The 15132-nt window shown below is 32.4% G+C and overlaps 1 protein-coding gene across 1 annotated transcript; it reads left to right on the top strand.

Annotated features, from left to right (window-relative positions):
• Nucleotides 1–226: 226 nt before the first annotated feature.
• Nucleotides 227–14477, top strand: LOC134686548 (uncharacterized). Its single transcript, XM_063546218.1, has 9 exons — nucleotides 227–283; nucleotides 1309–1461; nucleotides 7452–7531; nucleotides 7777–7848; nucleotides 8929–9064; nucleotides 10574–10708; nucleotides 11987–12060; nucleotides 13184–13255; nucleotides 14260–14477. The coding sequence occupies exons 1-9, from the start codon at nucleotides 262–264 to the stop codon at nucleotides 14404–14406; spliced, it is 891 nt and encodes a 296-aa protein (XP_063402288.1). The 5' UTR covers nucleotides 227–261; the 3' UTR covers nucleotides 14407–14477.
• The last annotated feature ends 655 nt before the right edge of the window (nucleotides 14478–15132 follow it).

Here is a 15132-nt window from a genome sequence, read left to right as displayed (position 1 = left end):
TGTACGGAATCTATAAATGTTTATTGGATGTAATGATTTTTAATTAGTAGTTTGATTTTTTTAAATATTGAAACGCTACTAAAACTTGAAATATCACAATCCCCCTTCCCCATATAACTTTATATGTTTCTTCCTTATCATATGAATGTTTATTAATAAGTTTGGAACTGCCGTCTTGTTTCTAGTTACTTATTATTATGTATCATACAATGAACACTTATCTGCCATCACGATTCAGATCTTATCTTACTGACTTCAAACATGGCAGCCATGCGATTTATAGGTAAATATTTACATACAATCGATGTGGTACAAAAGTTAGTACCAACCATTTCGAATCGTAAATGCAATATAACATTTCCCATAAGGTTATCTTAATTTTGTAATAGTGTATGTCTTCACTATTACCTGAGCGCCAATGTTTACTGTTTTCAGAGGATTAGCCTGGAACCTTACGATTTAAGATTGTGAAAACATGTTTCTAGCGAGTTTAGATATAAACACATTGTACATGTCAACAAATTAGTGATTGTAAGCGTAAATGCGTTCGTAAACTATAGTCTGATAAAATATAAAAGTTGGCTATGTCTTTTTTTCTCAAGTAGAAATAAACGTTAAACACTTAATGATGAGATTAACGTACATAATGTGTACTAAACAACAGCACTAGTCACAAAAATTAATATGTTGTGTAACTTGTTTCAGATATAACCTAAATTAAAGATCTTTTGAGTATTTTATAAATTTACCTCGCTATAATATTAAATGTACCCATTAAATTTAACAAATATATAACAGGATTGATACGATGTGTGTTTTGGATAGACGTTTGAACGGGAAATGCCTAACTCTATATTTAAGTTTTGATTTTCACATTTGTTTTAAACGAACAAAGATCTGTCTACGCCAAAAATGAAAGGTTAAACCTGAAATGTTATATTCACTTTTAGGTATCATATTTTTTGTGGATTTATTTGTTTTCGTGGGTATCAATTTTCATTGAATGAGGAAAACTAGCTTGCATTTTTGTGGATATTTGATTTCGTGGTTTCTGCAAAGCATATAACATTTCAGCAAATTTGTAAATTCTTGAATATTTAAATTCGTGGTTTCTCGGAACCCAAGAAATGCACACACATTGATATCAGACGAATATAATTGAATCCACAGTAGTTGTATCATGTTCTGGTCAGTGTTTGATAAGACGGAAGATTAAATCTGATACAAAGTTTCATTTTTATTTTCGTTATAGTCTTGAAAAATGCTGGTTAGTTTGTGTTTTACCTAATGTGCAAAAATCTTTTTCAGTTTTTATTTTGATTTCCGTGATAGCCGTCACAAATGCTGGTTTGTGTTTTGATAAGGATATTGCCTTGTGTAATCTGATGGCAAATGCTGATCCAAATATGTGCAACGATCCATGTATGGCAAAGTTATGTACCAGATTCTGTGGACAATGTCGTATGTAGTTTTGATAGTTTAGTTGTATTTGAAATTGAGTAAATTTGAAATTCACAAATATTATGATTTAATGGTCGATGGTTACATCTTAATGCTGTAAATCACATTTGAAAAAGAACATGCTTCTATGGTGCAGTATACATGAACAAGAACACAAATATCTAGCAACATTATTATCTTCGTAGAATGTTTGCATCCATTGCAGCAGGTTGTGGTCATTGTAACGTTTGTAGCCTATATATATTAAGTGAGAGACAAGCCATGTGTACTGATTAACATACTTTAATATAATGCTAGAGCTAACTAATCAATACAAATACATAAAGCAATAAGACGCGACCTTATCTGCCATGTCCATCAACACAACACGTGCGTGAACTCTGAACTGAATAGATATTTATGAATGAATGAAAGTTACAATATTACATCTCTTCTTTTCTCAGATTAAAGTTCTACTTTAATTAATTATATTACTGTCTGTGTAGTCATACAATCTTTAACTGTCTGTGTAAACAAATTAAGTGATAAGATGTGTAAAATTGTATCAATCGAAAATTAGAACTTTATAGTCTGTGATAAATGTAAATTATTCGGTACGCGTACTGTAATGTCAATATAATTAGTGGATCGTCTGATCAATCTGATAAGGCTATCATTACGAGTGTGAATAATAAATTCCACAAAATTGATTTGTATCATAAATTCACAAACACATTAATTAACATCAAATCTAACTGATACATCAGAAAGAGCACAGGATTATTATGCCTGTTACACAGCTCTTTAAGGATGTATTCTTCTGACTTTTCAGTCTCGTTCAGTCTCGTTGAAATCTCGTTCTTAAATTATTTCCAAAACATATGATAGAAGTGGAAAATATCAATTAATTTTAAAAATATTATAATCAAACATAACTCTGTGAAAAAATTGTGTATTTACCATGAACGGTTTTTGAATAATCCAGTTTTCAAATTTTACGACCATTCAAGTCAGTATTTTTAGTCAAAATATTGAGAAAATGGGTGAGGGATACAAAAAATGATTTTACAAGAATAATATACATCCCATCTCATTTTGGTCTTTTCAAATTTCTTAGATATGTATTTTTTCATTCATTTATAACAAAAAAGTTGAATTAATATGCATTTTGTTCTTTAAAATGAGAAAAATCATAAAAATACAAAATTGGCAGTATGGTAAATTTTACACAAAAAAGCATCAAAATATGATAAAACTTTCTTATATTAACACCTACCTATAGTTTTTGTAAGTTAAATTAATTCAGATTGGTCCACTTCATCTTTATGGAAAGTATGAAAAAAAGTTTAATTGTGGAACTGTGATTTTTTTCACGATAATAGCCCAAAAATAGGTAAAAATCGATGAAAAGTGAGAAAATCATCAAAATTGGGCATTTTCAAAGGGCCGTAGCAAAAAAAGAAGCACACCACCATATGATTTTTTCTTCACCAATTGTTTTGTTACAGTCTTATAAACCTAAAAATCAGGTTAAGAAAAAAAGTTTAATTCTAGAAATTTTTGGCTCCTCAGAGGTGTACATCCTTAACGCACATAATCATTGAGATGTTTCGGTGCTTGTTTTTCTCGCGATGATCTTCTCAATGGTGTGTTTGGTATAATGTCATCATCAATGATTTCTTCTATTTCCTCATCAGTCATTATCCTAGATTTCCCAACCTTTTAGAAGTGTGACGAATTTCGTGTTATATCTTTTTGTTGTTCGTTCGTTGCCGTAATCATACTACCCTTTTTATTCTTGATTGTTAATGGTTGAGGATTGTACGGGGTAGATAGTTTATCTTTCTTTTCCTGTTCAACTTATACGGTATCTCCTACTGTAAAATCGGGTACTTTTACTGAATGTTTTTTCTCGAAGTATGATTTCATTTTAATTTTGTTCTTCCAAATAAAAGTTCTGTCGGGGACACGTTAGTTGTTGAGTGTGGTGTTGCTCTATAATTGCGAAGAAATGTGTGTATTTCTTGCTTCCAACTACGATGTTCTGTTTGAGCTGCACGAATTGCTTTCCCTATAGTTCTCATGAATCTTTCACTTTTCGCGTTAGCGCGAGGCCATAACGGAGTTATTTTGCGGTGCTTAAAACCCATGTTATCTGCAAAATTTCGGAACTCTCCTGAATTAAAAGGCGGTCCGTTGTCTGTTTTCAGTTCTTTCGGTATTCCAAAAATTGAGAAAGTTTTGTCTAATAGCGGTATGACAGATTTTGCGGTTAAACTGGTTAAAGTTTCTATTACAGGATACCTGGAGTATTCATCTATTATTACCATAACGTAATATCCATTCAGAAATGGTCCACAAAAGTCCATGCTGAGATTCTTCCATACATTATTCGGTATCTCAGATATTTGTAACGGTTCGAAAACATTTTTCGGGGTTGACGCTAAACATGGTATACATGACTTACATGTTTGTTCTACAAGTTTGTCTATTCCAGGGAAGTATACCTTTTCGCGTAACAACTGTTTTGTACGTACTATGCCCTGGTGTCCTTCATGTGCAAGGTCAATTACACGCATCTGTAATTCTTTCGAATGACAATTCTATTGTCATGCAGTATGATCTCCATATCATTAAGGGGAACGATTGTTAATTCATATTTTAATCTTGAGAATGTATCTAGCGTATTACTCTCATATTTGTCCCACCTGTTTGATTTTATTGCAGTAATTACGGTTTGCAGATCTTTATCTTTTTGTGTACTTTCAGCTATCTCATTAAGGGTCATTGCCTTCGGCACAGCGTTGTCAGTTAAGTATCGGACATATTCTTCAGCTAATTGTGAATGTTTACATGCGATTGATGTATTCGGGGTCGGGTGTCTTGATAAATAATCAGCTGCGTTCACCTTTCCTGGTTTGTACTGTACTTTGAAATTGTATCCCTGTAATCTTAATATCCATCGTTCAATGCGTGCGGGTGTTTTTTTCCTTTGGACTGTTGAATATAGTTTTAAGCGGTTGGTGATCGGATACCAATGTAAATGAGTGTCTGTACAAATAAAGGTGAAAATGTTCAATTGCCCATACAATTGCTAATGCTTCCTTTTCTGTTTGCGAATAGCGTGTTTCAACGTCTGTCAATGATCGGCTTGCGTATGCGATAATTTTTCCATTTTGTGTTAATAATCCAACTAATCCAACGGGACTTGCATCTACCATCAACATTGTTTCTTTGTTAGGGTCAAAGTATGACATCACACGGTCAGCAACAAGTTCATTCTTTAGTTTGTCAAATGATTCCTGTTGTTCAGATGTCCATTCCCACTTGGAATCCTGCTTTGTTAATCTGCGGAGCGGTTCAGTTATAGTTGAGTAATTTGGAATAAAACGTCCAACATAATTAGTCATTGCTAAGAAACTACGGATTGCACTTACGTCTTTCGGTATTGTCGTGTTCCTGATAGCGCTGAGTTTTCTTGGATCGGCTGATATGCCATCTGCACTGAAAATGTGACCATAGAATTCAAGTTTGTTCTTATTAAATTCACATTTTGCATTATTTAATGTCAAGTTCTTCTCTTTAAGTCGTGCAAATAGTTTTTCCAATCGTTTATCATGTTCGTCCTGGTTCCTTCCAAATACGATAATATCATCGGATGTATTTCGGACTCCATCTAATCCTTCAAGTGCATTACTCAGTGTGTTTTGGAATAACTCTGCGGCTGACGAAACACCAAAACTGAGTCGTTTATATCTCCGTAATCCTACGTGTGTCGTGAAGGTTGTGATGTTCCGGGATTCTTCGTTTAACTCCAATTGATGATATCCACTTCGAAGGTCCATTTTCGAGAATACTTTGGATCCGTTTAAATCCAAGATTATATCATCGAGTATTGGTGTAATATGACGTGAACGCATAATAGCCTTGTTCGGTTCCCTCATATCCACGCATAGTCGAATTTCGTTCTTGATTTTCGGTTTAGGGGCCACAAATATCGGGGACACCCAATGTGTTGGTCCATCCACCTTTTCTATTATATCCTGTTTTACGAGTTTCTCAAGTTCTGCTTCTACTTGCTTTCGAATGTGAAACGGAATTCGCCTATGTGATTAAATTACAGGTTTTATACTTCCATCAATATGAATTTTCACTTTTTCATCTTTTAATTTTCCAATTCCATGGAACACATCGCTATATTCATTGCATAATATTTCATGTTTATCTGCTACTGCCGAAATGACTGGCACTATGCTTAAGTCAACAGATGTGTTATAGCACAATAAATTCCCGTATCTTCCTTTCATCACATACACCGGTGCGGTTGTTATTTTATGGTCAGTCTCTATCGTAGCGTGAAATTTTCCCATTAATTTCAAGTTTTTATCTGATCCATATGCGAAGACTTTAGTGTCAGCGTGAGAAAGTTTGGGTTTACACTTGATGTTCTCGAATGTGCTTTCATCAATAACATTAATACATGATCATGTATCAATTAAAATATCCACATTAGAATTATTGATTTTCACGTTTATTTTCGGTTGTCCTTTCTGTACTTTATTCACAGTATTTTCTCGTAATCCAAAAATGTAACCATCGTCAGAACTGCTGTCATGATGAGCATCGTCATGTTCGTAATTGTCAATTTTGTTTACTTTTCGTTTGAAAGTGCTAGTTCCATCCATACGTTTGGATCTACATACAGAAGCGAAATGATTCAGTTTTTTGCAAGAGTTACAACTTTTTCCAAATGCCGGACACTTGTTTGCATGTGGAAAGTCACCTCCACAGTTTCTGCAAGTAGTCTTTTTCTTTACGTTTTGGTCAGTTTGTGTCTGTAGAAATCGTGGTCCGTTTCGACGTTTTCCAACTCCTTTTCTCACAGCATTTGCGGATTGTTTATCTGATTGTTCAATTTCCGATGCCTGTTTTTCGGAAAGTTCTAACGCTCTGGCTGATGAAATTAATCCTTCAAGGGTCGTGTCTTCTCGAAGAGCCTTTCGTCTAAGTCTAGTTGAATGACAACCTTGGATTATTTGCGATTTCACTTCTTTAAATGGTTCAGCAAATTCACAGTTTACAGTTAGCTGGCGTAGTCTCGTGTGAAAACTGTCGAAAGTTTCATCAGATGTGTGTTTGGCTTGCCTAAATTTGTAGATTTCGTACTCTGTATTCTTTTTCGGTGCAAAGAAAGCGGTTAACTTTTGTTTAGCGGCATCAAAGTCTTCTCCTGTATTATCAAGAGTATCAAAGACTTCGTTTATATCTTCTCCAGCGTAATGCAAAAAGAGTGCTCTTTGTCTTTTGCTGTCTTTTATGTTTAAACCGATGAATAAAGTTTCTAGTCTATTTATCCATTTACGCCACCTTATTTCAGCATTGTTTACATGTACCGGAAAACTTTGTAAAGATGCAGCCATGGTTTAATTATCAGTGTCACTAATTAATAAATCCATAAAAATACATTTTTAACATTTCCAACTTTTGTTTTTATCCTCGTCGCCAATGTAACGTTTGTAGCCTATATATATTAAGTGAGAGACAAGCCATGTGTACTGATTAACATACTTTAATATAATGCTAGAGCTAACTAATCAACACAATTACATAAAGCAATAAGACGCGACCTTTTCTGCCATGTCCATCAACACAACACGTGCGTGAACTCTGAACTGAATAGATATTTATGAATGAATGAAAGTTACAATATTACAGTCATGTTTTGTTTACTCATCTGCTTAAAAGGTACACAAGTTCAGAAAAACAAATAGTTAATTGATATGCATATGGCGTGTACTAAGAACACATAGTTTTCTTATAAACTTTTTGTGAGAAACGATGTTCAAACCTTCATTTCCTTTTAATCTTGAAGACCGGATTACTACCTGTTTCTTCAACTTTAGTAGCTTTAAATCGTACAGTATCAAAACTTGTCTTACATACTAAAAGGAATACGTACATTGAGATAGCAAATTGTTTAAATTTTGAATTTACCGCTTCTATATTTTCAGCATTGATTTGTCACAGTTGTCACGAGGTAGCCGATGCATCGAGCTGTAGACCAATAATACAATGCAACTCCAGTAATGAGGTAGACATTCAATAGGACATGATACCAAAATATTATCTTTGCCAAACATGTATACTGATAAATATTATAAATGATGAACTAGATTAATTAATTTATTGTACGATGATGAAGGCATTACAAAATAATTTTATGAATGGATATTATAATATGTTACCATTTTTTTTAATTAATATATATTTCTATTCTTCTATCAAACTAAATTTGATTTCACTACATTTAATCTTCTCTACTTCGTTTCATTGTAGTATTGTTTTACAGTCCAAACATTCAACGATCATTTTGAAGAAACATTCAAACTTGGATGTGCATCAAAGCATGTAAGTATGATTTTCTTTTGAAATGTCAAAATGCGAGCAAACAAAATACAGAAACAATACATTAGAGGCCAACATATGTTCCTTTCAGAATAGAAATGTCTTGATACCCATATCGGATGCCTATCACTCGGAATGTAAATGAGTCTCAGCGTACATGTGTATTGCATTTATTTAAATATCAATTTGTTATTTAATTAAGTACATATGCACAAATGAAGTTGTAATATTGCAAATTTTAAGAGGATTACAATGACAATATTAAATAAAACTTTTTAATGTTAGATATTTGATAAAATTTATGTTGACTAATTTCTCCAGACTAAGACTCCGGGCTTTTAAAATTTAACAGGTGTTTACTTTTTTTAATCTTAAGTTTAGCCTGTCGTGTGTGCGTGGTTTTCTTATCGCTGTCTTTCGTACATAACGTAAAGGAAAGGATCTTACAAATGTAAAACAAAATACCCTGAAATTGGTATTGTCTGTATCTTAACCATGCAACCTGGTAAACAATGTGAATATAGAACGATTAGTTCAAAATCACAATACCGTGCCGTGGTTATCAGAAATGACCATTCAAAAATATTTTGCCAACCCGAATATACATGTAATAATTATCGGTCACATCCCCAAGCAACGTTTAATTAATCAAATAAAAGGCTATAGCCCAGTAGAAAACAATCGTGTACTACCAATACTTCGGGATTTACATAAAAAGGCTACAGACAAGGGACAATCGAATAGAACTGATACTTCAATGTGTACATGATAAGATTGCAGAGATTAAGTGGTACCTAATCTTCGAGATTTACATAATTACGCTACAAGCAAAGGACACTCGTGTCATATCGGTACTTCGAAATTAACATTATAGGGTTACAACAAAAGGAAAATCCAGTTGTACAGATTAGTTGATATGTACATTATTAGGCCTCAGGTAGACGCAAATCGAGTCGCTTCGATACCTTAATATTTTCACCGGCAGAGGACACCATACTTAGTTTTCCTACTGAGTCTATCGACTTCATCTATAACAAAAAACACGGAGTGAAGTTTAGTATATGATGCTTGTTTTATTTATAGACATGTTTACAATACTCCTCTATTTCTCACACCAAGAGAGTAAGTATCGATGCAGGATGCTGTAACACTGACCAATGTAACAATAAACCCCCATCGTTACTTAATATTGGAAATGATACGAAGTCACCAGACGGAGGTAAATATATTCTAATAATCTGTATATAACTACAAAAAATGTCGCAAAAAGCTGGAATTTATGTCAAAATGACCTTTCATACTACCAGCACACATAGGTATTACATGCTCAGAATATAACATCTGAAATTGCAAAGGAACAGCGCCTGTATTTGGTTGTTTTTCATCTTAAAGTCACAAGAAGGCAAACTGAGCAAAAAGTTGGAAACTGACGATTACACTTTTACTAATAATTGAGATAAACAAAGCCGTGGAGTAATATCAATATAATAAATTTAGTTGAATAAAAGTAAAATCACGAAAATACTGAACTTAAATTGAAAACAAAAAGTCTGTTATCAAATTACATAATCAAATGATAAAACACATCAAACGGATAGACATATTCCCGTCTTGGTACAGGCATTTTCAACTGTGGAAAATGGTGTATTTAACCTGGTTTTATAGCGCTAAACCTCTTAATTGTATGACAGTCGCATCAGATTCCATTATATTTACAACGATGTGTGAACAAAACAGACATACATTTGTACTAGGTAAAATAGTCAAAATACGGAGAGCAGTCATCCCCGTGTCACAATTTCAATCAGAATAAAAAAAAAAATATTAAAAAAGAAGCACAAAAAAGCATATTAAACGACCACGTGCATTGCTTATATATTTTTGTATTCAAATCAACCCATAAAGGATTGAAATATTTGAAATCCTGTGACTTAATAGCTAGATTCACATCAACTCTGGCGTAGAGTCGCGTGTATGACGTCAGAATATAAACTTATAAAATAATTTTGTTGTTGTATTTTCAAAAGTATAATAGTAGAACAATAAATATAGAATGTTTACTCATGTTTTTCTGTATAAAGAAAATGACAAAAGTAACGAATTCCAGGGAAAAATTCCAACGAAACATGCTTTATTCAAAATCACTAACATCAAACGAATGAAAAACAACTGAAATCTTTTACCCTAAATGTCCCTTTGATATATATCACCTCTCTTGGTACAGTGATTTCCTTTGTATTAAATGATGGACCAAACCTAGTTTCATAGCTAACTAAACATCACACTTGTATGAAAGTCGCAAAGAATTCTGATATATATTGAGATCAAAGTGTTTGGTTTTTTTAAAGAATAAAGTATCTATCTCACTTTTCATATTGATCGTGTTGTCAATTTGATAAGTCAGTAACAAACAGTATTTATGAATATACTTAGGCTTGATATAATGTAAATACAATTACTCAGTTACAAAAACAATGTTATTTTTTAATAAAAAAAATATCTTTTAAATATCAATTTCCTAGAACGGTCGTTTGAAAAATGCAGCGTCATTTGTAACAAAGTAAACTTAAGCTCACTGTGCCTCACGTCGTCATGAAAATGACTAAATATATTTATCTTAAAACACATCAAACAAGAAGACTTCAGTTGTTGTAAAAGCCTTCTCTTTCATTTCTGTATATTTTTTTATGAAATTGTTTTAATTATTTTATTCGAACTGTCGTCACAGGTGAATTAAGGAATAGGACACTATGTGAGAATCTTGCTGATGATGTCTGTGCCAGAATAGCCACAGTTATACCAAACATGTGTTCTGACAGCTGTATAGCTAATAACATATGTCCACATGCATGCGGAAAGTGTTGTAAGTATAGAAATGTTGGCATACATCTAACATTTTAAAAACAATTGGACTGCTTTCCAGGGCTTTTTATGAATTGATAAAAAAGAATTGATTTAAATAATGTGTTGCTAAAAATGAATTGCTTGAATTACATTTGTTTAGGAAAGCAAATGGTATGTCAGTCGGTTAAACGATTTAGGTCCAACAGTTGTATTTAATTTCCGAAATCTTAGCTAGACTGCTAATTTTCTAACGTTCTCGGTTTTATGAATCTGTATATTTTTATAAAGTCAGATTTTTATATGAATCCTTCGCAACCAAAACAATAAACAAGACTTAAATATAATTTATGAAATTTTGTAGAATTTGTATTAACTTGAAGTAAATAGTTCGTCAAATGTTCACATAAGCACTTGTTGCTTGTTTCTACATCCTATTTATGAATGTGAATATATAATTATTTATATAATTGACAAAAAAATGGTTTACACTAAAGGTTCTCAAGGTAGAAAAATTGTATATTGGTTAGCATGCTGGTTCACACATGTGGTTTTTATTGAAAGTACATCAGTTGCACTGTTTAAAGATCTAAAAACAGTTATACATATTGGCAAAATCTACCGTTCGATCTCAATGAACATGCCTATTAGAAAAATATAACCGTACGATGTCGAAAAGTATTTGTAAACTGCAAGTTCCACTAAAGACTGGAAAACACAATTTATATATGTTTTCTACAAATGATAATTATTCTATGAAAACACAAACAATGATTTAACTATCAAACTGTGCAAAATATTTCTATAGTAGTACATAAAAAGGTTGTGTTAGGTACAGTAACGCATAAGTCGAATAAAAAGTGACAACAAAATTACAAAAAAAAACCAATTAGGTCAGCACAATAATACACAGGAAACTACAGATTAAGCAACAAAAACCTCATCTACATTAGGGGGGTCGTAATTGCTCCGGTAAGGCAATGTTGTTCAACATGTTTTACCAGTTGTTGTTCAACATGTTTTACCAGTCGTGTTTTTGTCGAATGATTACAAATGAAATAACGATACTAGTTAGTTACACTTTAAAGGAGAAGGAACGGTTTGTCTTCTTAGAAACCCTTTACTTATCCTATAAATTATTATGGTTCAGCTTCGCACACTCTTACCTGAATGTTTGAAGCTTTTTTGGTTTCTTTCATTCGATGATGGTATTGTGGCTCACTATTGAATACATCTTATGTTTTCAAATGCCTTTTCGTATCTTTTAAACCAACAATAACTGCTCTATTTTCCTTACAAGACAACTGCCTGTCATGTGATGAGATCGAATCTCCAGACAAATGTAATACTACAACGGAATGTAATGATGGCAAGGTACGTTACATAACTCTCTCAAATTTATATGTTTGTTTTATAGTGATTAAGATTATAACACAATGTTTACTGCTGTACCCCAATTTTGACATTTATACCTATTGTGTCTTTTTATTTTGGTCACAAATCGTTGTCAATATAACGAAATAGCTCAAACAGTGGTGCTCAAAAGTGGCGTTAAAAAACAATACAAGTTAGAGGTTTCGCTAGCTATAAAACCAGGTTTAATCCACTCATATTCTTTTACCAATTAACCAACAATTAAAACAGTGGTTATTCATTCGAGTGATGTGTTTTTGCTATTTTAAAAATTAGGGACTTTCCTTTTTGAATTTTCTGCAAATTATCAATGTCATATGCATAGTTTTTTTTCTAATAATATAAGTATGTTATTCCGCGTGTACTGCCTCCTAGATAGTCAATGTCGCGTATGGTCTTCTTCCGACTGTTTCATCTGAACATGATAGTAATTGGTTAATCTAAATAATATTTATATTTGATAATTTCTTACATATAAAAATATGAAAGTACAAGGAACAATGCATAAAAGTAATCCTTTAAAGGTCAAAATACGTACTGAAAGACTAGGACGTTGCATATACTGAACAGCAAGCTATAATCGCTCCTAAATTCAATCAGGAAAATCAACGGTCTCATTTAAATAAAAAGTAGAAACGAGAAACACTTATGAACCACATTAACAAACGTGAACCACTGAGCAACAGATTCCTGACGTGTACAACAAAAAGCTGCGAGTTTAAACAGGCGCCAACCTTCACTCTAACCTTGAACAATAGTGTAACTGTGCAACATAGAAGGACTCACTATAAAATATCAATTGAAATGGCGTAATTCAATCAAATGGCATATTAACACACACAAGTAAACATAAACTGAACGAATTAATTGTATCTATAATAACATAACGTATTGTTTATATAAAACTAAATAATAATGCATATTATGGTGCATGTTGATGACGTTGTTCTTGCGTCCCATTAACCGGATGTATACTTTAGTCTCATTTACTTCTAGCGATGTTTCAGCATTTCAATGATTGTTTCTGATAATCTTAATCAAAACGGAATCATGCAATATGTTGCAACATATATCTTCCTTCTAGGAATGCTTTCTAATGGAGGTACTTACACATGATTTCAAACCAGCAGTTAGATTAGGATGCATGGAAAAAATGGTATGATTAGATTAAAACTTTTTGTATTGAAATGCTTAATTCCAGTTCATTTGTTTTTGATTGAAAGTTTTCTCATTTACACAAATTCACAATTATACCATATCTTCTAGCGTTATAAGCACGTACACTTATTGCTAGCTTTTCATCTGTATCGATATCTTACTTTTCATAGAGAGTACAATATAGAAATATCTTGTTCGGGAAACCGTGATTGAGACGGTAAAAATGTTAACCCTAAATTCAACATGCTATTTCCTGTTACTCTAAATTTCATATTTATGCATTTAAATCTAATCAAGTAAGGGTAAATCAGGGAGCAATTATAAAAAAAATCAACAAAACCGTTAAAATCCAAAATATTATATTCATACAATGTATCAATAACATTAACCTTAAGATAGCCCAATTGAACTTCAAAATCATATATTTTTTATCCTTTTCAATATTTTCAAACTGTATTAATTTCATTTCAATCAAAAACGTTGTTATAGTTAAATTCATATTTTTTAAATTTATACCTTTTATAAGTAACAGTAACTTTGACTGTTTGACCCAGATACTTACATGAATAAGTATCGTTCCCTTCTATTAAACAGGTTAAATATGTTCATCTTTCATATGTATAACATTCATGTAAATCAATCATCAATCATAGATTATCCTAGTTATTTACAAGGAAACACCGTCTTGGTACACACAGAAAAACACCTATTTTAAACCTGACCAACGGCTAAACAATTGAATGTAAACTCATTCATTTTCTTGGGTACCAATTTTCGTTGATTGGGGAAAACTTGCATATTCCTGAATACAAAATTTAAGGGTTTTGTCAAATTCTGTATACATTCCTTTCGTTGAATATGTTTAAATTTGTGGTTCTTCTGTACCTAAGAAATCCACGAATATTAGTATTTAACGAATATTAACGAATCCACAGTACATGAATACATATTCTAAAATAGCTCCAGCAAATAGTTGAAGTATCGGTTTGTTTTATTTTATAGACTTGTCAGAAATTCCACAACTCAGTGACCGATGTGTTCGGAAAGCGCCAGTCCTTCACACTTCAGGGAAGATGTTGTATTGGAGAAAAATGCAATTCAAACATAACATCAGCAATAAACCTGACACCCACTCAAACTTCAGGATAGTACAACTCATTCCATTAGACACAGTATGATTAACTCAAATCTTTAAACGAATATCAAGTTCAAAGTGTGATCTAAACGACTTATGAAAAACTTTATTGACAGCGAATATTTGTTATTCTTTTAAATAAAGAACAAAATATGTTTTATATTTCAATTATATAGCATTTGCCAGTGAACAGTTTACCTTTACGGTTTTGTTTATGTATTGGTAATATCCAAGTGGCTTGGTACTTATGCAACCCGTCATTGTGTTTTGTCATATGGTAAATTTGTTTTATTTTTATCTTTCGCTTTTGCTTATGTGCTTGCTTGTTGGTTTTCTCGTTTGAATAGTTTTACACTAGTAATTTTGGGGCCCTTTATAGCTTGTTGTTCGGTGTGAGCCAAGGCTCCGTGTTGAAGGCCGAACTTTAACCTATAATGGTTTACTTTTTAAATTGTTACTTGGATGGAGAGTTGTCTCATTGGCACTCACACCACATCTTCCTATTTCTATTTGTTGACATATTTGTTTGTTTTTATATCAGTTAAGATTAAAACACAATGTTGACTGTTGGTTCCCTATTTTTTTTACATTTTTTCATATGTCTGTTTATTTTGTTCAAACTTTGTTGTCAATATTAAGGAATTTTATTCAACTGTCATACTAGTGACAAGTTTATTTAGCTTGATAATCAAGTTTTATCCACCATTTGCTACATATGAAAATGACTGTACCAAGTAAGG

This window comes from Mytilus trossulus, chromosome 10 (genome assembly GCF_036588685.1).
Source record: "Mytilus trossulus isolate FHL-02 chromosome 10, PNRI_Mtr1.1.1.hap1, whole genome shotgun sequence".
In the NCBI taxonomy this organism is placed as follows: Eukaryota; Metazoa; Mollusca; class Bivalvia; order Mytilida; family Mytilidae; genus Mytilus; species Mytilus trossulus.
The sequence above is the reverse complement of the archived record's forward strand: the minus strand, read 5'-3'. Positions and strand labels throughout refer to the sequence as shown.